The 25,183-nt window shown below is 48.1% G+C and overlaps 1 protein-coding gene across 1 annotated transcript in view; it reads left to right on the top strand.

The window, feature by feature from the left end:
• The first annotated feature begins 8,155 nt into the window (after positions 1–8,155).
• LOC139051807 (uncharacterized) overlaps positions 8,156–25,183 on the top strand; it is a 28,719-nt gene continuing 11,691 nt past the window's right edge. The window contains exons 1-3 of the mRNA XM_070528823.1: positions 8,156–8,180; positions 17,608–17,696; positions 18,157–18,338. Coding sequence (XP_070384924.1) covers positions 17,610–17,696; positions 18,157–18,338 — 269 coding nt within the window. The 5' untranslated portion in view covers positions 8,156–8,180; positions 17,608–17,609. The remainder of the gene's footprint in view (positions 8,181–17,607; positions 17,697–18,156; positions 18,339–25,183) is intronic.

Below are 25,183 nucleotides of genomic sequence, written 5' to 3'. Positions count from 1 at the left end.
TGGTTGATACCGGTTTAGGTACTGTGTTTGCAGTGCTTTCCACTGTGGTCGAAGTCTTTGTAGATACTTGTTCCGGCGGTTTCGATGGAAGCGCTGGCCACGATGTGTCTGAGAGGCAGAAGGTCCGCCCCCCTGCTTTCTGATGCGTTGTTTCTTTGTCACTCTTTGAACGCGCTGCTTTTACAGTCGCTGGGGCAGCACTACGGCGACGGGAGCTCTCATCTCCTGCTGCCTTCTTTATGGCTTTCTTTTTTAGTGCCTTTACTTCATTCTTCAATGAGGGACATCCTTTGTCCGTTGCCAAATGTTCACCATTACAGTTAGGGCACCGATATGCCTGACTTTCACAGGAATCAACATAGTGATTTCCACCGCATTTGGCACAGACCAGATCTCTGGTGCAAAAACCCTGAACATGACCAATCTTGAAACATCTATGGCATTGCAAAGGCCGTGGTACGAAAGGTCGAACAGGATAGCGCACAAGTCCAGCCTTTATATGACTAGGCAGCTTTCCAGAGGCGAAAAGTATCTTCATGCACTTTGACGTGCCCAGCCTTCGAAAGCTAATTATTTTGCATGGTGGCGTGCAAACGATCATGGTCTTAAAAACGTCGTCTTTGAGATCCAAGTCCACATCAGATACGACACCAGTCGCTATATTTGTACCCTGTGGTATGTAGGGACGTGTGTGGACCCCACATATTTCAGACAAACCAAGTAGAGTTTGCACCATCTTATCATCAGTCGTGTCAACGGCAATGACATTTTTCCAGGGGTTCACGCGAACCTCTTGGATTAGTCCAGGGGCCAGTTTGAAGAAGAAATCATTAAGTTTTTGTCGAGAGATAGCATTCACGCTTACCATCGCGTCGATGGGAATGAAAGCCACTGTCGTAGTCTTGATGGTGCTGTATATGATAGTCCCTTCACTTGAGGACGACGCCGGAGACGTCCGTCGTGGGCGGCGGTGCTTGACAGGTATGAAAGCTTCCGAATCTTCCGATCTTGAGTCAGAAAGCTCGGAATCAGTAGCGTCGGACCCTACTGCCGAACTGAGCCGCTTCCGAGCCGCGGGCGGTCTATGCTGACCGCCAGACGCGTCCAAGACCATATCTTCCATGGCAAGCTCCGCGGGGAGGATCTCCCAGCAGAGTAGAAGACTTCAGGGTGCAGCACAAACGTCGTTGCCTGTTACTGATGCACAAAAAAAATGTAAACAGAGAAAAACTGCAGCACCAGAAGAAAACCAGCAACCGAGCACAGTAACTTCGTCGTCGTTTTTCCAACTAAGTGCCATTAATGCATATGTTGTTACAAAGGACTACCCTCTTGGCACAAACAGTTGAAGCTAACGTGCTAGTATATTAAACAGTGAGTAAAAACAGTGACTAGTATATACTAGTCACGGTCTAAACAAGTTATAAAAAATAACATTGCTTCAGATTTCTTCCTAATTGTTCACAATATCAATCAAGCTGTGCTTTTTGTCTACTGAAGTTTAATTTGCTAATTCCAATAGCGACGTTCAGAAAGTAGATACATTGCAATATAATGTGATTGTCATTTGGCGCTGAGACAGGGTTGACTGTGCTCTTATCAACGCCCACAAGTCTTTATGAGACGTTCATTTGACAGATCGCAAGTCGTGTGTGCGCAGGCGCACACACACACAGAGCGGGCGCGAGAGAGATGTTCTGGGGGCTTTTGCTGCTTGAAAATATGACCCTGCCTAGGCACTACGGAGGAGATTTCTTTGCGCGTGTTGTAAGCGTGTGTCACTAGACGTGCGATGTGGAGTCGGGTTTTTTTGCTGTCGGACGCTCGCTGCCGCTGCGGCAAGGAAGGTGAAGCAGCGGGCTAAGTCGTGGCGGATCGTAGCTTTCTCGCGCGTTACAGTGATGTAACTTGTAAATAACAGCAAAGATGTTTCTGTGCGAGCAGTAACGACCGTTGTAGAGCCTGGGCCCCATATATTGAAAATCTAGAAGACAGAGCGCCTTAACAACCGCGACGAACGCAAGTGGTTGAAAGGCCGCCGGTGACAATATTGACTGACCCAGTACCAGCGCCGCAGGCGCGAGAACGTCTGTCCAATGTACCTTCAGAGTGTAAGATTCCTCGGACGATCTCGCCGCTGCCACCATTTGTTAGAGTTGTCGGACGATCTACGAGCTGTAGGCCGATCTCACCGCTGCCATTCAGGTGTAAGATTTGGCAGTCGTAGCTGTAGGAAGGAGCTTGACTCTTCGTCGGGACTTAAGAGAGCAGGATTTATCTACATGTTATTTACAGTTGAACATGAAATACATTTACACAGTCTAGCGTGACTCCCAAATGGAGCCCGTAAGACCAGCATACAGCAAACAGCTTACGAGCCCACAGCTCACGAGTACATTTTGAGCACGACAACGAACACACTCTAGCAGCCGACAGTCGCTGCTTATAAGCACTCCGCTCGACGTCATAGTTCGACGGCATTGTAGATGACCCGCCCTCTTGGAGGAGGCGCGCTCTCGACTTCGAGGAGGAGGAGGGCTCACACACACGCACACACACGCACACATAGGTGCAATTGTGCGGAGCCGACGTCAGAGGGGCTTTCGTAGAACTCTGAACTCTGGGTAGCACATTGTCTTGCGCCTAGGTCGGTGCGTGGGAAGGAGCCCTCGTCGGCGTTCCCACGGCAACTCCCCCACTCATAGCAGAATAGGGAGGCGTTGTCGTGTTGCGCACAAAGCCCGCTTCGTCTAACTCGGAGCCGTCCCGGGTGGCGCGACCGGGTAGCACATTGTCCGGTGTCTCGAAAAGCGCATGGGGAGGTTCCGCCAGTTACCTCCCCTCGAGAACTCCCCTGAGCTGACCCCTTGCCACGTGGCTGCCGGTTATCCGCAGTTCTCTGAAGTGCGCCACCGTCCCGGTTAGATCGGAACACGTTCAGCGGGCTGAAATAGCTGCAGGCCGATCCTAACAGCTCCTCCATGGCCCGGCAAATCTCGCCTGGCCAGTGCTGGTAACCGCTGGGCAGGAAGAGAATGGCTGGTGAGCAAGACGATGGCTTTGCTCTCTGCAACCCCTGCGCACTTGGAAAGCCTTCAACTATCTCACAACAACTGGCACAGAAGAGTCGATCCCAGCAACACAATACCGCTCAGCGCTCAAACGCCCGGAATTAGCTGTTAACCCACCAGGCTTCCTATCGCAATTTCAATGCAAGTCACTCAATTGGGAATCCCAAATTTTGCCCCAAAATTTCGTGCCGCCAAAGCGAGCGTTCACGTTCCCCCTGAGTTTATTCAGATCTGACCGTCGTGCTGCACAAGAGCAATGGTTTACGCACAACTAAACCGAAGGCTCTCAAATACCAATACCCAAACATAACTTAAGTAGCCTTGCTTCACGGACAGTCTGTTCTTACCTTATCACAGTGGCGTACTTATCTCACGTACTGTCGCCACTGAACAGTCTGGCCAACTTCATAGGTACGTAATTACTAATGCGCTAGCTTTGTGGTCCGTACTCCAAAAGCATACTTGCGTCTTACGCAAACGTTTCATTACGCTTACTCACATGTCTTTCTCTAGTCCATACTGGACACGTTCCTTAAACGAACAACTACCTTCCGTAACTCACGCACAGCGCAGAACCCTTAAAAAATGTGTGCTAATAACTCGTTCCACGCACGCTCATAAGAAAAGTCAGAATACGGCTACCCTCAACACACACGAGCAACCCAGTCATAAACCTGCTTCCTTCCGTCCACACAGGACACGCGCTAATGGATCTAAGAGTTATTCTTTTTGCAACTGATGCACTTACTGAAAACCTACGCATTTAACCTTAGGAAATAAAAGAAACACATAAAAAAAGGTTAACTAATACACACGCGCGCTACCATAGGCCTCTCAACGATAACCTTGACCTTCAGGTTACTCAAACACACACGAAATGAAAGCCTATCTACTTATTAATTAACACCTCGCGAAACTACATGCTTACAAAAAAAAAACACGCCTTTCAAATCTCGAGCTTCTCAAACAAAGCATAAGGAAAAGCTCATAACTTTCATACTGAAAGAAACTCTAGTCTCAAATCGCGAAAATTTGCAAATGTTCAAAAATAAAACAAAACAACGCGTTTTCCTTCTACGGAAGCTCTCTTGGCCTCCTTTTTCAAACGTTTACAACTGACTCATACTATTTGAGCCGTACTCGAGGTGGTCGTGGTTTGAAAGCGACTCAGGCTACCGAGGAACAACAAAAGGGCTGACTCACTATCAGCTCCCCCAAGACGTTGCAGTCTAATGCCAATTTGCGTCCTGGCGCTCGCCTTTCATCACGAACTCGATTGACCACGTCGCTACTCCCTATCACCTCGTTTCGTTTTGCCACTTTGCGCTTCTTTGTACTACACGCTGAGCTTCGAAAAGAACGACGGAACGACGAGGAATATAACTGCCCCGTGCCCTTTGTCCGCGTCCGTGCAGGACCTGTTTTTCGGTCTCCTTTTGACCGGTGGCTAAAACGTGCTTGATGCGCAGACGTCGTCAACGATGACCGCACCCTTCTTTTCTTCGTGCTCTGCCTTTTTGCGTTTGTCGCCGCCTTTGGCGGCGTTACATTACTCACCGCATTCTGATCTTTACGGCGCTTCTTTTTAAGGTGCTTTTTCCTCGCACTCACTTTCATGCCGTCCTCTGGCGCCTCGTGCTTGCCGGTACACATCTCTTCGGCCCGGATCGGTCTCTTACCCGCACAGTCCGAATGATCCTTAACTAAATCATTCCTCTCTTGGCTACCTAGGCTGGCGGTGAGCCGCACCGATCCCTTAACAATGCAGTTGTTCTCTCGTGAGCTACGCAGCTCGCAATCCTGAGAGCTGCCCTCAACTGCATCGTCCAGCTGGCACTTTTCTTCGGCACGCAGATCTGACTCGACATGGGTGCTCGTGTCTGTTGGGTCAACAGTACCCTATACCTCGCTAACGACCTCCATACCATGAGATGCGACGCACACGCACGGTAACTGCGCCAATTTGTTCGCAGCTGGCCTAGCTGGCTCTACAGTCCTGTGTTGGCACAGCACCTAGTCGCTCTCACTCTGGCCTTTAACGGACTCTGTTGCCACTAAGGCATCGTTAGCTACTAGCACATCGAGTTCACCTATGAACGTACTGCTACTCTCACAGGTACTACTCCTTCTCTCGGCTTTCGACTGAAATCGACTGTCTACTTCCTCCCACTTTCGCTGCGTCCAGCCTACAGATTTCTCAAGCCGCTGTTGACTTTGCTCGATTAACTGCTCAAAACCTTCAATCTCTTTGTTGCGTGCATCAATGTAGTGCCTCGCTACTTCTCTTAGGCCTTCTTCCTGCGAAATACTTTTTTGTTCCTGCCTAGCTTATTTCTCTTCTTGCCTAAATTCATCCTGTTCTTGCCTAATTGCTTCCTGTTCCTCTTTTTTGCTTAGAATGCGTTTACTCATTTGTTCTATGAATTTCGAATCACTGTTACTTTCTAGAATGGTTTTACGAATCTCTGATTCCTTCAAGTCATCCTCTACGTCTACCTCGATCTCTTCACACAACCACAACAGGTAAGCTCTCGTCAAACATACTAGGACCATGGTCGCTACTTTAAGCTTTGGCTCTGCTGTCACACAATACCTGCTGTGATACCCACGCAAATCAAAATGCAAGTAAAAGATCCCCAGCGAATCAAATTCAAAAACACAGAGGAATTGAAGCCTGGTAAATCTTACAGCCAAAACCAAACGCTTACCTACTGAAGCAGCACCATATCACCAGTACTTCTCCGCCGTATCCAGTCAGTTGCAAGAGGTGGTCAATCCCAAGTCGCCTCCAACTTGATCAGGATACCGGTAGGTCACCATGTGCCAACGTCCGTCAGCTGCCGTTGCTGTCTCCGAGTCGAAGGCCGATCTACGAGCCGTAGGCCCATTTCACCACTGCCAACCAGATGTAAGATTCGTCGGACGATCTCGCCGCTGCCACCATTTGTTAGAGTTGTCGGACGATCTACGAGCTGTAGGCCGATCTCACCGCTGCCATTCAGATGTAAGATTTGGCAGTCGTAGCTGTAGGAAGGAGCTTGACTCTTCGTCAGGACTTAAGAGAGCAGGATTTATTTACATGTTATTTACAGTTGAACATGAGATACATTTACATAGTCTAGCGTGACTCCGACATGGAGCTCGCAAGACAAACATACAGCAAGCAGCTTACGAGCACACAGCTTACGAGTACATTTCGAGCATGACAACGAGCACACTCTAGCAGCAGACAATGGCTGCTTATAAACACTCCGCTCGACGTCATAGTTCGACGTCTATGTAGGTGACCCGCCCTTTTGGAGGAGGCGGGATCTCGACTTGGAGGAGGAGGAGGGCTCACACATACGCACACATAGGTGCAATGGTGCGGAGCCGACGTCAGAGGGGCTTCGTAGCACTCTGAGCCGACGTGGGTAGCGCGGCCGAGTAGCACATTGTCTTGCGTCTTGGTCGGCGCGTCGGAAGGAGCCCTCGTCAGCGTTCCCGCGGCAACTCCCCCACTCATAGCAGAACAGGGCGGCGTTGTCGTGTTGCGCACAAAGCCTGCTTCGTCGAACTAGGAGCCGTCCCGGGTGGCGCGACCGGGTAGCACATTGTCTGGTGTCTCGAAAAGTGCATGGGGAGGTTCCACCAATTACCTCCCCTCGAGAACACCCCTGAGCTGACCCCTCGCCACGTGGCTGCCGGTTATCCGCAGTTCTCTGAAGTGCGCCACCGTCCCGGTTGGATCGGAACACGTGCAGCGGGCTGAAATAGCTGCAGGCCGATCCTAACAAGAGGCAAAGTTCTGACTGGTGTTGCAGTAGTCGCGGGGCGCGGTAGTGCTGAACCTAGCGTCACAAGTTGGCGGCTGGATGTAATTATATTTATTCAATCGTGTTTTTCGCTAATTGCAACAACGTGTCAATTTTTCGTGGCGGCGCCTCCAGGAAACGAAAGAGGCAAAGGGGACACTAACGCTAGAACCGTCACTAGTCCGTGGGTTGGGGCAAGCTTCGGCCTCCGCGGCCCCAACCCACGTGCCGCCCTGCTTCCAGCTTTGATACCCCCGCTAGCCCTTGAGTGCCTCGAAAATCCTGCGCCGCCTGCTTTACTATAACCTCAGGTGCTCTCCTGTGGACTCCGTTTGCCGGTAACATGTGCCCACCTGGTGCAGTGCTTGTAAAAAATCAAATCTATCGTCGCGACGAAAAAAGCGACACGTGACTTGCACAACACAGTCAGAAACTTGCCCCTTAAGTCACAGCGATCACCAAATGGGGTGTCCGTGCCCATTGCCTCACCGCGCTGGCAGCCAGCGGCGGAGCGAACTAGGGGACAAACGCATGCAACACGCGCTAAAAAAACCTTCCCCGTAGTGCCTAGGCAGAGTCATATATTCAAGGAGCTGGTACTGCGTCAGTCATTGTCAACGGCGGCCTTTCAGCCGCATGCGTTCAACCGCGGTTGCTAAGGCGCTCTGCCTTCTAGATTTTCAATATATGCGGCCCGGGCTCCACTATGGTCGTTACTGCTCCATCAGAAACATCTGTGCTGTTATTTATAAGGTACATCACCGTAACGCGCGAGAAAGCTACGATCCGCCACGACTTAGCCCGCTGCTTCACGTTCTTTACCGCGCCGGCAGCCAGCGTCCGACGATAAACAAACTCGACTCCACTCCGCAATCAAGGCATGCCGGCACGTCTAGGGACACACGCCTAGAACACGCAATAAGAAACCTCCCCGGTAGAGCCTAGGCACGGTAATATATTCAAGGAGCACTCGCGCCCACTCTTACTCGCGCCTGCGTGCAAATGACTGGCGATCCCTCAAATTAACGTCTCGTGTAGACCTTGGCTTCCGCGGCGCGCGTTTTGCGCCGCCTCCTTCGAGAGATGGCGCCACGCTGTGTGACCATGCCGGCAGCGTCCGGCGCGTCGCCGATAGTTGTGGTTGTCGTGAAGTGGTTGTGGGTAATCATCGTAATTGCTCCAACCAATCTGTTTTGCCGTTAGCTATTCCGTGCTTACATCTGCTATCGGATACAGAAGCGCCCGCATATTTTTTTATATCCGACAGTGCATTTGGAACAACCCTGAAGGCAATACATAGACACGCCCTCCATAGGTATGTCCGTTTTCTTTCTTTTTTTTCTACCTTGTTTTTTCAAAGCACAGATATTTCAAGAAGGGGGGACATTAAAATGCCGAAACCATCAGCTCACAAGCCAAGAGCGTGGCTAGCAGACGACGAATTAGCCTCTACAGTGACGTGTCGCGCGCCGAAAAGACAGTCTCACCATACGTGTACTGCGCATGTGCAATGCTTCCAGCGATTGCCGTTACGCAGCGTTGACTGTGCCAGCGGTCTAAACGGTTTAAAGCCCCTTACGGCGGTCACGCCAGTCACACACTCGCTTGATCTGCCGATCTGTGCGCGTCGGTGTACCAACAGCCCAGTGTGCTCTCGCGAACGACAGTGCTTGCGACAGATACGGTCAGTGAAGGCATTTTATATTCTTATTCCTGACGCCGTCTTACAGTGCTCCCTTTAAGAAGTGTTGGAGTTTGTGTTGTAGTACGTGTGTTGTTGCCGTGCTAGAGGTGTTTTACGTCTCGAGGTAGCGCGCTGCTTATGTCGTAGCCGCCGTGGTTGTTAGTGGCTGTGGTGTCACGGGATCGAATCCGGGCCACGGCTGCACGTGGACGCAATAGAGAACGGCCTGACCTAAACGCCCAGTGATTCTAGGCCGAGACCAGTCCAATTTCGGGCTGCCCAATTCCGTGTAGTTCAGTTATGGCCATAGCGATATAATATCAACTACTTTTCACTTCGTTTGGTGCGCACTCAAGCGAGGTTATGGCACGAAAAGCAAGAACTCCCTATCAGTTTGCCGAACAGCTGTTTCCAAAGACCGGCCGCTTATATTCCCTCTTCCATGTCTAATGCGACGCTACTCATTTGCGCAAACCTGTCTCGCAGTATTTTGCTGCGATTTCATGTGAGCACTACATGGTTTATACTGTACTTGAAGCGAACGACCAATGGTGGCCCTATATACCTGCAAATCGAAAAAAAAACGCAGGAGGTTACGCTCTGTCGGAGGTTACTTGCAGGCTATTTACGATTTTTTCAAATGTTTTTGAGGATGACTAAAGATAAAAAAACAAAGCGAGCACCAGTGCACAAATGAGCAAAAATTACGCGGCAGGCACGGTGATAGGGTGGCCATTTCCTGAAGAAAATAGTCTGACATCTGCGCAGAATTCAGCCCCCGCCGAAGCGCCGCTTGCGAATGATGTGCAGGCTATTGGCGTCGCACAGTATGATAGAGCCACTGAAATTTGCGACAGCTGTCGCAGTGGGTTGGTAGAGAAAAAAATGGTGTAGTGTCGGCGTTGTGTGACTAGGCCGTTACTGAGTGCGTGGTCGCAAGTCTCTGTCTACCGGGGGCCGGACTCTGGTTGGGTTGAAATATCAATGCCTGTATGTATTTAAATTTAGGTGCCCTATAAAAGAACATGTGGGTGCGGTTGTCAGCTTACCTCTACATCCCGTATGCTCCGTTTGGGCGTTCAACACGCTTTTCCTTTCACTTGAAAGACTTGCAGTTCAAGCGGAAGATAGCAACTTCATTATAAACAGAGGCCTCTTCCTCATATGCAATTCATTCAAAGCTCTCCACTTATGCGTTTGAAGCAGAAAAAAAATGTGTATGATCGTGATGTTGAAGAGACAAAGGATTGTGCAGGAACGAATTGTTCATGTCAGCCTGGTTACGCCCACTGCAGGGCAGAGGCCTATCCCATACTTCTCCCACTACCCCGGTCATGTGCTAATTGTGCCCGTGTTGTCCCTGCAAACTTCTTAATCTCATCCGCCCACCTAACTTTCTGGCGCCCCTGCTGTGATCCCCTTCCCTTGGAACCCAGTCCGTAACCCTTAATGACCATTGGTTATCTTCCCTCCTCATTACATATCCTGCCCATGCCCATTTCTTCTTGATTTCAACTAAAGTGTCATTAACTCGCGTTTGCTCCCTCATCCAATCTGCTCTTTTCTTATCCCTTAACGTTACACCTATCATTCTTTCCATAGCTCGTTGCGTCGTCCTCAGTTTAGGTAGCACCCTTTTCGTAAGCCTCCAGGTTTTCGCCCCGTACGTGATTACTGGTAAGACACAGCTGTTATACACTTTTCTCTTGAGGAATAATGGCAACCTGCTGTTCATGATCTGAGAATGCCTGCCAAACGCACCCCAGCCCATTCTTATTCTGATTATTTGTCTCATGATCCCGATCCGCGGTCACTCCCTGTACTAAGTAGATTATTTCCCTTACCACGTCCAGTGCATCGCTGTCTATCGTGAACTGCTGTTCTCTTCTGAGCCTATTAAACATTTCTTTAGTTCTCTGATTAAATTTTAGACCCACCCTTCTGATTCGCCTGTCCAGGTCAGTGAGCATACATTGCAATTGGTCCCTTGAGTTACTAAGCAAGGCAATATCAGCGAATCGCAATTTACTAGGGTATTCTTATACTCTTATACCCGATTCTTCCCAATCCAGGTCTCTGAATACCTCCTGTAAACACGCTGTCAATAGCATTGCAGAGATCATACCTTCCTGTCTGACACCCTTTATTGGGATTTTTTTGCTTTCTTTATGGAGGACTGCGGTGGCTGTGGAGCTACAATGCATATTTTTCAGTATTTTAACACACGGCTCGTCTACACCCCGAGTCCGTAATGGCGCCATGAATGCTGAGGTTTCGACTGAATCACGTTCTCGTAATCACTGAAAGCTATATGTAAGCGTTGGTTATATTCCGCACATTTCTCACTTGATTGACGGTCTATTGTTGGGTAGCCTTTACCAAATCCTGCCTGGTCCTTTGGTTGACAGAAGTCTAAGGCGCTCCTGATTCTATTTGTGATTACCTTAGTAAATACTTTGTAGGCAACGGACAGTAAGGTGATCGGTCTATAATTCCGCTTTCTTGTGGATTAAGACTATGTTGGCGTTCTTTCAAAATTCCGTAACGCTCGAGGTCATGAGGCATTGCGTGTACAGGGTCGCCAGTTTTTCTAGAACAATGTTCCTGCCATGCTTCAACGAATCTGCCGTTACCCTATCCTTGTACGTCAGACCAGCCCAATTCGTCAGAAGACTGTCGGTATTGTGGCCATTCTGACTCTGGGAACTATTCGTAAAGTTATGACTTTGTTGGTAGCATAGTTTGTCACATTTGTCTAGCGCGCTTAATCGATCCACTGCGGTGCAAAGAAAGGAGTTTCTGGCCGGTTTGGGACCTGTTTGCAACTAGTCGGAACCACAAAGTGCTCTCGGGCAATGCATTGTTACGCAAGCACCTTGGCAATAGCACAGCTGCTGCCTTGCTCGTGTTTTGCTTGCAGTCATGCGCTCCAGAGAAAAGGGTTGCTGTGCCGCGTATTGAAGACCAGGTGGTCGCTTGTGGCTCGTCCTTTGGTGCACCACGGCACTGACGCGGAAGCGTGGCCTACTTGCAGTCGTGTGGTTTTTGAAGGCAAACAGGAAAGCGCATGACTCTTAATCGATGCGCGGCGGAACGTGTCCTGGTTAGGCGGCGCATGTGCACCGTTCTGAACATGGAAGGCCTGCCTATACTCGCGAACAACATTATGTGGCAAAGAAGGGACAGCTACTCAGGCGCAGCTTGTACACCCGTTTTACCGCGCCATTTGCTGCGCTTTTGGTTTCTCGCAACAGAGGCTGAATCGCCACTGCTTCCACGTGAACCGTTTCGCGTTTGTTCTGACGCAGGAGAAAGTAGCAAAAGTGGTCCTTTGACACTTGGTGGTGTGCTTTGTCTTAAAAGGTGCTTCTCACTTCCCTAGCTTAACCTAAAACGCGGATGCAAATGTGAAGCGCACGGACTTGTGCATGGTTTGCCTTCGTGCTTCTCTACATCGACAAAGTGGTGTGCGAGTACATACGTATATGTACTATGGTGAGGAAAACCAAGACCACTGCTAGCACTAGCCGAATTGCATCATTGCGCCGCCCAGCGACTTGGTGCTTGGCCTGGAGTCAAGACCCGCTCGTGTTCATCCAAACTTATAGTACAAACTGGTATATCTGCTGGTGGTGCCCGACGCGCCCCGCTATTATGGGCCCGTTTGGCGTGAGGCATCGCTTTATAACGAGCACGGCTCAGCGTATCTCGGCCATATTACGTCGCAGCTAGCGCCATTGGTGACGGTGCGCCAACTGGACGTTACCAGCGTTACTTTACGTGGTGCCGCTACTGTGAAATCCTGTCTAGCAGTGCACGTGTCCGGCGGAGAGGCGCCTTGCGCGACAGTGACAGCTGTGGGGGAGCAAATCACGAAATGATAGGTACGTTTAGGCAAGCGAGAACGCGCCCTGCGTGATTTCTCTGCGTTAGGTGACCCCGGCGCCCATGTTCTACTTGGTGGAATGGTAAAATTCGGCACACGCTTGCTGTCGAGGTATAAGCACGCATGGTAGCGATGCTGCCATAGCGAATGCGCCCTGGAATGTTCGCTTGTGGAGGCACGGTAGCGTCGGCTGCATCTAGCGGGGTTAACCTTGTCGTGGAAAAAATCTACAATATTGCGTGATTTGTTGTCAGTTGGCGTAGCAGAGGGCTTGCCACATCACATATCCTACACGGAGCACACAACAGAACAAATGAAGCGAAAGGAAGAATACCCTAAGAACATGAGACGAGTTGCAACTCGCGAGACTCATGTGAAACGTCAATCATTTGACTTTCTGATGCTCCTTTGGAATTTTCTGATGTCTTTCTGTTGAACACTTGCCAGCATGGGATGTCTTCCTAATGTGCACTCCAGAACAGTTTTCTTGTCTCATGCCTTCCTAACGAACTTCTAATTAGCCAGCACGTATGGTAACATATTCTGATGTATCCCGATGTTAGTCGGATCTTACTTAAAGATGTTACATGTGCCTGACCGTCTTTGGTGGATTCCGGTATGCTCGAGGTCGTGAGGTTTATACACATACATATAATGAACGAAAAGATAGGGGATTACCTGAGGGGCCCGATTTTTATTAATCGTATCATAAGAAGCAAACATAGGGACCAAGGAACACATAGAAGTTACTTGCACTTACTAATTGAATTAAATAGATTACAAAAAAAAATGGAATTGAACATCGCTGAAAACACAACTTGCCGTAGGTGGGGAACGACACTGCGTCTCAGCATTACGTGTGCGATGTTCTGCCAATTCAGCTACCGCGGCGCCGTCTTCCCATCCACTTTCTTGGGTATTTTTGTGGTGGCTAGCCAGGGCCACCACTCACAAACCTTGGCGGCGGATGTGTGCATTATTTCTTTGCTACGTCCACCACTTTCCACGACAGCCACACACAAAGGCTCGCACTCGATGGCACGAACGTAGTTGGTCCTCATTTGGCTGGCTCGCCACGCATACGGCGAATTTTCAGAAAGACAAGCTGTTTTCTGGCACTCATGCGCTCGCGAACGATGTCGCATTTCATTGCAGAAAACACAAAAGCACTTCCTTGCAGCTAGCACAACCGACCGACTCGTTCTAAACAAAGCAACAGGTTGAGTGGACCCTGTCGTCCGTGCCTTCTGTTTATCGTGCGAACACCAAAGGTTGCTCCAAAAAGAGTGCATTAGAGTGCATCTAGCAAACGAATGAGCCTCCAAACAAAAGGGTCATGTCGTCGAGTAATCAGGATTGCAGGAACGCACAGAAAAAAACAGAATAAGGCTTCGGGCATGCTGCTGCGGTGTCCAACAACTGAACCTCTAACAGTCCTAAGGAAGACTAACACGACGCATTGCTAGAAGAGAAACCTCATAAAAATACGCCTGCAGCATTAATACCTGCCGTCCAGGAGAAGTATGACACCACCAGAGAAAATTCATATTCCGTCAGCCCAACATTTTGCCTTAAGTCACTGACCAAGGCTAAGTTGAAGACCAGGCTAACGCCCTTAGGCAACATTTCGGGCGTGTCTATCTCCGAACATTATTCGGAGTCAATCCCAAAACAAACAATTAATAGAACAATCCCCTGACCAGGCAGTGTAATGAAAATGAATCCTACAACCGTTAATTTAGTGTTGCCGAGTTCAGGGCTTCCGTAAACGATTCTCGAAGCTCTGCTCCCGGAGCCGATAGCATCATATACGACATAAGTACTCTTCACTCTATCAAATGGCACTGCTGTCCCTATTCAACACGGCGTGCATACATTTGCCGAATGACTGCTTCTATAAATGCATCTTTTGAAAAGCAATAGACGGGTGGAAGAGCCTCTTGCACTGTATTTTTACCACACCGCCTCAGTTTCCGGTTAAATGACGGGATTGCTTCCACCTCTGTAAGCACAAAGGCAATTGTCCTCCCTCTATATATTGGGATTTTGCTTTTGCTGTACAAGATTTACAGCAATGCCTACCGCATCTTATACGATCGCATCACTGTTTCCAGTGATTGTTCTATCATACAGCAATGCCCCAAGCGGGGCTGCAGGTACCTAATATAACCACATAAATACCAACCCACTGTTGCTCATCGAAGTCTCCATATTCTTGTGAACCATGCTCTGTCTTAATGGAAATAAATAGTGCAACGTTTACGCTGACCGTAGGACAGTACGACAGGTGCAAGCGCTGCCCTGTCGTCATCATCAGCCTGGTTATGCCCACTGCAGGGCAAAGGCCTCTCCCATTCTTCTCCAACAGCCCCGGTCATGTACTAATTGTGGCCATGCCGTCCCTGCAAACTTCTTCTCATCCGCCCACCTAACTTTCTGCCGTCCCCTGCTACGCTTCCCTTCCCTTGGGATCCAGTCCGTAACCCTTAATGACCATCGGTTATCCTCCCTCATTACATGTCCTGCCCATGCCCATTTCTTCTTGATTTCACCTAAGATGTCATGAACTCGCGTTTGTTCCCTCACCCAATCTGCTCTTTTCTTCTCCCTTAACGTTACACCTATCATTCTTCTTTCAATAGCTCGTTGCGTCGTTCTCAATCTGAGTAGAACCCTTTTCGTAAGACTCCAGGTTTCTGCCCCGTAGGTGAGTACTGGTAAGACACAGCTATTATAGACTGTTCTCTTGAAGGATAGTGGCAAACTGCTGCTCATGATCTGAGAATGCCTGCCAAATGCACCCGAGCCCATTCTTATTCTTCTGATTATTTCCGTCTCATGATCCGGATCTGCCGTCACTACCTGCCCTAAGTAGATGTATTCCCTTACGACTTCCAGTGCCTGGCTGCCTATTGTAAATTGCTGTTCTCTTCCGAGACTGCTAAACATTACTTTAGTTTTCTGCAGATTAATTTTTAGACCCACTCTTCTGCTTTGCCTCTCCAGGTCAGTCAGCATGCATTGCAGTTGGTCCCCTGAGTTACTAAGCAAGGCAATATCATCAGCAAATCGCAAGTTACTAAGGTATTCACCATTAACATTTATCCCCAATTCTTCCCAATCCAGGTCTCTGAATACCTCCTGTGAGCTCGCTGTGAATAGCATTGGAGAGATCGTATCTCCCTGTCTGATCGCCTTTCTTTACTGGGATTTTGTTGCTTTCTTTGTGGAGGACTACGGTGGCTGTGGAGCCGCTATATATATCTTCCAGTATTTTTACATATGGCTCATCTACACCCCGATTCCGTAATGCCTCCATGACTGCTGAGGTTTCGACTGAATCAAACGCTTTCTCGTAACCAATGAAAGCTATATATAAGGGTTGGTTATATTCTGCACATTTCTCTATCACTTCATTGGTAGTGTGAATATGGTCTATTGTTGAGTAGCCTTTACGGAATCCTGCCTGGTCCTTTGCTTGACAGAAGTCTAAGGTGTTCCTGATTCTATTTGCGATTACCTTAGTAAATACTTTGTAGGCAACGGACAGTAATCTGATCGGTCTATAATTTTTCAAGTCTTTGGCGTCCCCTTTCTTATGGATTAGGATTATGTTAGCGTTCTTCCAAGATTCCGGTACGCTCGAGGTCATGAGGCATTGCGTATAGAGGTTGGCCAGTTTCTCTAGAACAATCTGCCCACCTTCCTTCAACAAATCTGGTGTTACCTGATCCTCCCCAGCTGCCTTCCCCCTTTGCATATCTTCTAAGGCTTTCTTTACTTCTTCCGGCGTTACCTTTCGGATTTCGAATTCCTCTAGACTATTTTGTCTTCAATTATCGTCGTGGGTGCCACTGGTACTGTATAAATCTCTATAGAACTCCTCAGCCACTTGAACTATCTCATCCATATTAGTTATGATATTGCCGGATTTGTCTCTTAACGCATACATCTGATTCTTGCCGATTCCTAGTTTCTTCTTCACTGTTTTTAGGCTTCCTCCGTTCCTGAGAGCATGTTCAATTCTATCCATATTATACTTCCTGATGTCAGCTGTCTTACGCTTGTTGATTAACTTCGAAAGTTCTGCCAGTTCTATTCTAGCTGTAGGGTAACAGGCTTTCATACATTGGCGTTTCTTGATCAGATCTTTCGTCTCCTGTGATAGTTTACTGGTAACCTGCCTTACGGAGTTGCCACCGACTTCCATTGCACACTCCTTAATGATGCCCACAAGATTGTCGTTCATTGCTTCAACACTAAGGTCCTCTTCCTGAGTTAAAGCTGAGTACCTGTTCTGTAGCTTGATCTGGAAATCCTCTATTTTCCCTCTTACCGCTAACTCATTGATCGGCTTCTTATGTACCAGTTTCTTCCGTTCCCTTCTCAGGTCTAGGCTAATTCGAGTTCTTACCATCCTGTGGTCACTGCAGCGCACCTTGCCGAGCACTTCCACATCTTGTATGATGCCAGGGTTAGCGCTGCCCTGTAGTGTCCTACAGTTTGCGAAAAAGTTGCGCTGTTTATTTCCGTCATGTATCTGTTACAACTCCCCCAAATATATGTTCCTGTGCTTTTTTTTTTCTATGCCACATAAGTTTTAGGCTGTTGAGGAATGTCACTAGGCATTACATTCGAGAACTGTCAACCAAGCTTGTAGTCCCTACCGCCTTCAAATTTTTTTTTTGCTTTACAGATCAAATATGTAAGCACGTTGGCACAGGCACTACTGCTGATCTGGTAAACGTAGCTCACAGGGCACGAAGTTGCGAGTTCAATTTCTCGTGACCTAACTCGCGCTAACAGGAGCGGTATGAAAAAGCACTCGTGCAAGAAATTACTGGTGCGCGTTGACGAATTCCACGTGGTCAGCGTTAATCCTAGTGAGCCTAGTAGAAAGGTTCTTCTATAAATATCCACCTGGAGCACATGTCCGTTTCAGCTGCTGCTGAAGTGCTGTTTGGCTGGGTTGCGTAACCAGCTAGGAAAAAATCGGCACCCTCGGCCAATTCCCACCAAGCCTAAACGGACATTCCACTAGGTGGACACTTATGGAATAACCCCCCCCCCCCCCCACCCGTTCCTTGTGTCCTGCACGGTGCCGTCTCGAATGTTTTGCTTTGCGACGTTGAAAACCCGGTCAATGAACTTACGACTGTACGTTCAACGCAGCCATGTCACCTGCTTGCCGCGTGAAGCGCCGCCTGCAAGCTTCGCCTCAGCAGCGTCTCATGAGGCCTTCAAGCTGCAAGCCTGTAAATGTAAGCCCCTACACTCTTCTGGAAGCATGAGCGATATTTCGAATGTCTGAATTGTATTGCTTCTGATTAGCTGTTACAATATCATGAAAATTTTGTTTCACAAATACTTGAAGGATAACTTTTTTTTTGCAACTGCTGGTACAGCCTTGGAGGGTAAAAAAAAACTTTCACCTAAAGTAAAAGTGAACGAGTCAGTTTAGAGAAGGTTCAGAATTTCGCAAACAAAACGCAGTTATCTGTGTGCACAGCCTGCCGCGTAATTGTGAAAGAAAAGGTTGCGTTACGCTCGAAAGTGAGTTTATTATTTTCCGCTATTAAAAAAGCTGAACAATGGTAGCACGCTAACAGAGCTTCAAATGTTTTAAGAACAGATAGGTTGCAAGAAAAGCCTCGGCAAATAGGCTTGCGTAGCTTATGTCCCTGAAGTTTTAAAAATCTGTAATTATCTGTTTATGTGCAGTTCCAAGGCCACTTCTGTTCAGGCGGAGCGCGTCCAGATAGACACGCTGGCTGCAGGCCTGCTGCTTCGTCTTCGCAACGCCCCGAATGGAATGACAGCACCAAGGTCCCGGCTGCCTTTGACAAGTTCTGCACAAAGGAGGCTCACAAAAGGGAACGTGCTTTTGGCAAGGCACCTAGGAAGTGAGTGGGAAAGTGGAAGGGATCGCCTCGTTTTCATTGCGGATTTTTGCTACTTCACAAATTTATATTCTCGTGCTACACTGCTGAGGGAGAGTCACTTTTGAAGTTAGTTTTTATTACCTGCAGGTATGCTGTGAAGGATGGCAACAATTATATCCCGTTTAGATACCATGGTTGGGTGCTGAAAGCAATATATGCCTGTAAGTGGACAAAGTAGGTTTGTCCTAATAATTATGGTAAATTTCTTTCGTTTATCTCGGCCAGTAACGAAAGTATAAAAGTCCTTGGTTAGCCAGTTGATGCTGCATCGCATATTTTCATGCCATATCCTGATATTGAACGTGCTTCAAGGTGACACTCAAGGGGGCTTTTTAATCGTTAGCATTAGGAGTGGAAGAAACTGTGCGAGTGAAATGTGCGGAGCCGCTGGTGTGGTATAGGTAGACGAGTATGTCAGGGCTTAGAACAGCGCACGCGTGTGTGTGGTACAACTGACGGTGGTCTGCTCTGGACCCCACTGTGAGTTGCACTTCGCTCCTCGTAGGTGCAGGATGTGTCGAGAGTGCTCCTGACCAACCTTGCAAATTGATGAACGTGTTCTAAAGCATGGATCAGGTACCTCCAATGGGTGCGACGTAATGCTCGCGTCAATTTCTTTAGCATTGCCGTTACAACGCCACTGACATTTTTATCTGACCTATTATTTAGATCGAATCTCTGCCCGGTTTCTCGAAAGCTCGCATAAAGAAGTCGGTAAAGGCCACTTCGATACTGTTCGGCATGCATCGAGCTTTATATGCGTGAACGCTATACCTGATCGTTAACGCGTGGAATACAATGAAAACGCATTTCCACTAAATTGCGGATTGCCACAGAATTAAGGTGTTTACCAATGTAAAAACCACGTGACGGAGTTTTGTTGCACCAGATAAAAGGGAAAAAAAGAACAAAAATACGGCTAAACGAAAATACCATAGTGCCCTTCCACTCTGTAAATGATGACCAGCGAAGCTGTGCATGTGGGCCCCTTAATGGTGAACTGCGCCGCGGGTAGGTGGGCATTGCACTATATTCTGTATTAGCCCACGTATGGGGTGTTTTTTTTTTGCATACGGCACGAAAATTTCCTTCGAGGGTAGGGGTATACAGCTTCGCTGTGAAAACTGATGTCGTTTGTATCACTTTCGCTGCACACGCTGAACCCACTGGCATCGATATTGTCTGGGCACGCATCTCCGTTGAACGCAGTGGGAATACCCGTCTTTATCTAGTATTACTACATTCCAACAACTGGGAATACGCTGACTCGCAGTGACCGCAGCCTTCCGACTGGCAATACTCGCATTGCTTGCAACACATTTCTATTTTTTACCTATTGCCTCTACATTTCAGTTGTTACAAATACGAAAGTTATTCCCGTGTGGGAGGAAAATCTTTGTTCGTTTTTGTACTCTCTATTCTTGCATAGTCGGCATTCATGTTTTTGCAAAACTGTTGCTTATCCCCGAACGGACGAATAAGCAGCACGCTAGATTTCCGTGTTAAAGTCATTGTCAACCCACGCTTGTCGGCTGTATCGTTGTCTGTCTCCTATCACAACACCATCTTTCATGGACACGGTCCCGCCCGGCATGCGTGCAAACAACTCTCACGATCGTTGGTATCGGCGTCTTCGCATTGGCGGCCATGATATGTAAAGCAGGCGGAGACTTCGAAGCCTCTGATTGGCGGACGCCGTCGATGTTTCGCCACGCGTCGCCGATCTTCTAGCATCAGTAGTCGGTAAAATCTTCGTGCGTCGCCACGCATCACCCTTTTCGCCACCTACGCTCATGACGCATTACACGCATTCGCGCGTGCCGACGCATGCCCTTGTTTGCGCCTTCAGGGGTGCGCTATAAAATGAAAGCGACGTACGTGCAAATACGTTACCTAGAGTCTAGACGTTTCGTTTGGTGGACCAGTCTTCGCCTATTTTGACTAAAGGCTGAAATACCAGCCAAAACGCTTGGATAGTGACGAAGTGTTTCCACGTGCGTAGTTGTCATTTGTGACCCTACACCAATAGAGCCAGCCTGCTTTTTTGCCTCCTCTGTATATAAACGGTGGCTCACGTAACTTGAAACAAGGATTTTAAAGAAAAGTGGTTAGCCGCAACTGCATGAAACCGACAGTTCGCCGTCATGTGGTTGTTCTTAATCTTCTATTTCGCGCTTTCTTTAAACGTCGGAAAAAAAATGGCCACGCGGCATATAGGTTGCCGCAAAAAAAATTGGACCGGTCGTTTTCGAATGCCCTCTACAACGTAACGAAGCGCACTTGGCCCTAAAGTGAAGTTTCAAACATTTGCAGAATTGATCTTAGCATATACTTGCGGTTAGTCACTTTTTTAAATTCTTTGTTCACGTTGCGTAAATAACCATATAAAGCCAACAGATCACATGAAAGCATCGATAAAATTGGCTGTGGTTGATATTGAAATGCAGCAAACACAAGGGGAAATGAAAGTGGACGAAAAGATAACTTCTCGCTCGTTCGAGCTCAACCCACGGCCTCCGCATTACAGTTGCATTGCACTACCAATTGTGCTATGCTGATGGGAATCAATCCGGCAACGAACTTGCGTATGTATATTTACTGGATCTGAGAGCATGGAAGCCTTATGCCGAAACCGTTAAGCCATGAACGCGTGCCTCAACAGGGTCGGAGTAAAACACCATTAGAACTTTTCCTCGTACAGGCCAGCGCTTTGGGACACTTCACACGTCAGTCCAGTCATAGGTGATATTAAAGAGCGATCATTTCCCAGACATTTCCAGACATCGCACACGTCGAATGTAGACTAACACACTGTCGGTGTGGAGCGGGCGACTCGCGAGAAATGCGCGCTCTGGAATGCTTTCAAAGAAACTTCCCGACAGATCCAGAAACGTTGTCGGCAAGAACCGCAGGCTGTGTTTGTCACGAATAACGACACGCGTCGGCCATGGCGAATATGCGCCGGCAAACGATTCCGTGCGAATCTTTAAGCTACAATTTTACGCGGACCAACCGCCGAGTCGCGGCTATTGCGGAGAGTGCGCGCCTCTCCCCTCCAGCCCGCCAATGCACCGCCCATGGCCACCATTACTGCGTACGTTGCGTACTGGTCTCGCTGGACGAATACCTTTGCATAACATTCAGATGTGCTGAGCGGTCGCCAGATGTTTGCTGCGCTGTGCACATGCCTCATCGTATTGCTAATATACCCTTCGGTATATCGGCGTCCTTCGGCATTCAGCTCCAGCTTTAAATGGCAATGTACTTCCCTTCACTTTACCTCACAAGTTCTCCCTTGTAATATTTTTGTTGTTCGAAATTTCCATCGTAGTTTTCATTTCCATTCTTTGCATCAAATTCGCCGCCTCTGTTTCTCCCACTTTGTGATTACTGCTGCTTGTTTATTTAGGCCTTCAATTGCCTGTACTTGGTTGATAACATTATTTTCCTTCATTTTGTGTCCACGCTTTTAGGTACAGATACTTCTGCGCTTCCGCCGCTCATTTTGACCCATGTTGCCGAGGCTTTCTTAAAGGGCCTCTCACTAGGCCACAGAGCAAACTTTGGTTATACGCTGGAAGTTTTTACCTATCCTCAAGAGAGCGTTGTGCTGCAAAAATTTTCCAAATCGGCCCATAGTAGCAAGATGGGAATATTTCAGTGTCACGGACCGATAATTTCAGGAGCCAGCTACACCAACAGCCCCTCAAGAACCTAAGGCCTTCTGGCTATAACCTTTCCTCTTGATCTACGTCACGTACAAGAGGCCCACATAGAAGTTCCGTGCAGCGTGCTACGAGCGGCGCACCTGTGTTGAAAATGAGAGGCGGAAGAGCGAGTGAGCGACGACGGCTATAACAATTCGATTAGATACTCCTGCCGTTACTTGGATAGCTTCGGGTTTACAAAAGACCTCGCATGCTGCGACATGCTTTCGAGCGCACATTTTCTGGACGTGAACAGCGCTCGTAGTCTGTGTTTGTGCTTCGATTCGGTTATGCGTCCGGCAAGCCTTCATTGCCATGGAATGTGGATTACGTCTATGCCCGGATATGCCTAATAACTGCTGCGTGCCCAAGTGCTGGAGCAATTAGAAATCGGGGCAGAAAAATCTTGCATTCGTTTCCGCAAGATGAATGACAGAATATTGGGTGCCAATGCTATGGCAAAGAAGAGAAAAGCTGCAGTTCGCAGAATAAGCCACCTGTTTCTTTGTAAGTAGTTGCAGGAATGTATTGTATCTCCATCGATAAACTCTTGTGAGGTGGGGTAAATATGTGCACTGCTGCACTTTACGTAATAAGGCCTCGAAAGCGAAATTATTCGTTTAGAGCCTAATCTAGAATGGAATAAATACATGCGTCCCGAATGTGAAAAAGGGCACACCAGTGAAGTTGTCATGAGATGTGTCATCGTGCAGTGAGAATTTTGTGGAACTTTCGTGGTCACATGAAAGGCAAAACTCTGACGCCGATGATAAATGAAGGAAAAGAAGCTACTTTGAAGAAGAGGGCAGCACTGACTCTTCGACGTAAACCATGCTCCCTGTCATCATTTACCCGAAATTCATTCTCAAACCTAAGGCTGCACCATTTCATTTTTATGCACGGGTTTTTTTAATATTTGGGTGCGTAAGTAGTTTTGCGTAAATCTTGGAACACGCCGATTTCTGCGGGCCGTCTGCTCAACTACGCCTAAATAATAAGTTGCCTCTGGTTAACATTGCCCATAAGGGCTGGTTCGCTTCATTCAAACCGTATCCCCTACCACACCGCCGACCTCTTCTCAGTGACGTCACTCGCCGAGCGCTCAGGCCACCTGTTGTCTACGCTGTGCTGGCTACACTGGCAAGCCAGATACCCTCTCAACTTGCCCCATCTAGCCTCCACAAGTGAGTTATTCCTCGTGTTCTCCCGCACCGGACCTCGAGGATCGCATGACGCATACTTAACGGGCCCCGCCCTTCTTTGTTTGTTCGTTTCTTTGTTTCTTTGTTTTTCTTTCTTCCCTTTTCTTCTTGTTTTCTTTTCTTGTTTTCTTTTCTTCTTTTCTTTTCTTGGTTTTCTTTTCTTGTTTTCGTTCTTTCTTGTTTTCGTTCTTTCTTGTTTTCTTTCTTTCTTCTGACTTCGTTGCTGCGCCGCGAACTTCCGCTGACGGCGTTCGCGCGCGAGCTGTTCAGCAGTTTTAGATTAGGCGACGCAAGCGGCTTGCGTACGCAAGAACTAGGGGGCCACGGTGCTGCGCATGCTCAGATCCCTAAGTCTGGGTCTACGCAAGCTGCTTGCATCCCCTAGCCTAAAGCTGCCTATTGTCTCGCTTCGTGCAGCGCACGATAATGCGCACTGTCCACGAGGACACTTCACTAGCAGAAAAAGTCAGTGCTACACGAATACTGAGGATGACACAAGCGGATCAAAGCACAATCGCCCGCTAGAACACGGTGAAAAATGAGTTTCGGTGTCTGCGCGCACCGATTGCACGACATGCGAACAAGGAGACGAAGTACATCTCTTTTGTTGCGTTGGGTAGTAAAACAAAAACACGCATTCTATTTGCGAGTTTTATTTCTGTAAGCTTTATATCGTTTATTCAAGCAACATATTGCACAAATAGCAGATCTTGCCTTGAATATTTCTCGAAGTCGTGTCACCACGAGCAACGTCGCAGTACAGACACGCGTACGCAGGCACACTACCACGTGCACGTCATCCTCCGGCTTGGAGCGCAGCGGCCGCGAGTGGCCGTGAAAACGGCATTCGGTTTGCAACTTCATATCGTTCCGGGGTGCGTAGCTATGTAATACTTTACCGAGACGATCGTTATCGCGCATGGTAGCGCGGCGCTTGTCAGGTCGAAGTGGCAGGACTTGGGAGGGGCCCTTTAAAGAGTCATTTTGCTCTGTGTTTGACTTAATACGAGATGCAACGAATGTCCGTTTGCGTTGCCTAATTTGTGGTTTTTCCGTGGGCACCCAAACACAACCGGCCCACCGACAGTTGCTGAATTCCAACCCACACAATTTATCCGATTTTAGGCACAAAATGATGTTTCTGAACGTCGGCGCTTCCCCCATTACTTTGAAGATCCCATGTACTAACTCGTATTTATTGTGGCCCCAAAGTGTCCTATGTTTCAGTATTACCGCATTCAGCTCCCCTTCATTTTCTGATTATCTTGGTTGGTGCTTCAGTAAGTCGTTTATGTGTGCGCCTAGGTATTGATGTTGCTTGACAATGAGTAAGAATTGCTGTTGACTTGAGACCACGTAATTACTCTTCTCTTCAATAAAGATCAGAATTACAGATTTCTCTGTGCTAAATTTGAAGCTTAGATTTGTACTTGCGTCGCCACACGTATTGGCCTCTGTCTGCAAATTTATTGCATTGTCCGCTAGTAGCATTATGTCGTCCACGTTGATCAGTGCGAGGACCTTCTGTTGCACAATTTGTGCATCACGCGCCTGTGATCAATTAACGCCTAATTCGCTGGTTTCCAGTCTTCCTATGCACTTAACATATAGCGTGAACAACAGTGGAGACAGAGCACAACCTTGCTTAAGTTCTTCGTGAATTTTCTCTACTTAATTACCTTTTCGACCTACCAGTACAAATTGCACTCGCTTGTTTATATATCGCTCCTAGCAGCTCCACGGAATCATCCTCTATACCTTCGTGCTTAATGTCCGATTACAATTATCGGTCTATGTTGTCATCAGCTGCTTCAGTATTTGGAAATGCCGTCGGGAAAGTTCTATTCTGCACATCTTTAATCTCTATGCACTGAGTTAGTACGAACATATTATCCTC

Source organism: Dermacentor albipictus, unplaced genomic scaffold, assembly GCF_038994185.2.
Source record: "Dermacentor albipictus isolate Rhodes 1998 colony unplaced genomic scaffold, USDA_Dalb.pri_finalv2 scaffold_14, whole genome shotgun sequence".
Lineage (NCBI taxonomy): Eukaryota > Metazoa > Arthropoda > Arachnida > Ixodida > Ixodidae > Dermacentor > Dermacentor albipictus.
This window is presented reverse-complemented; position numbering and strand designations above follow the sequence as displayed.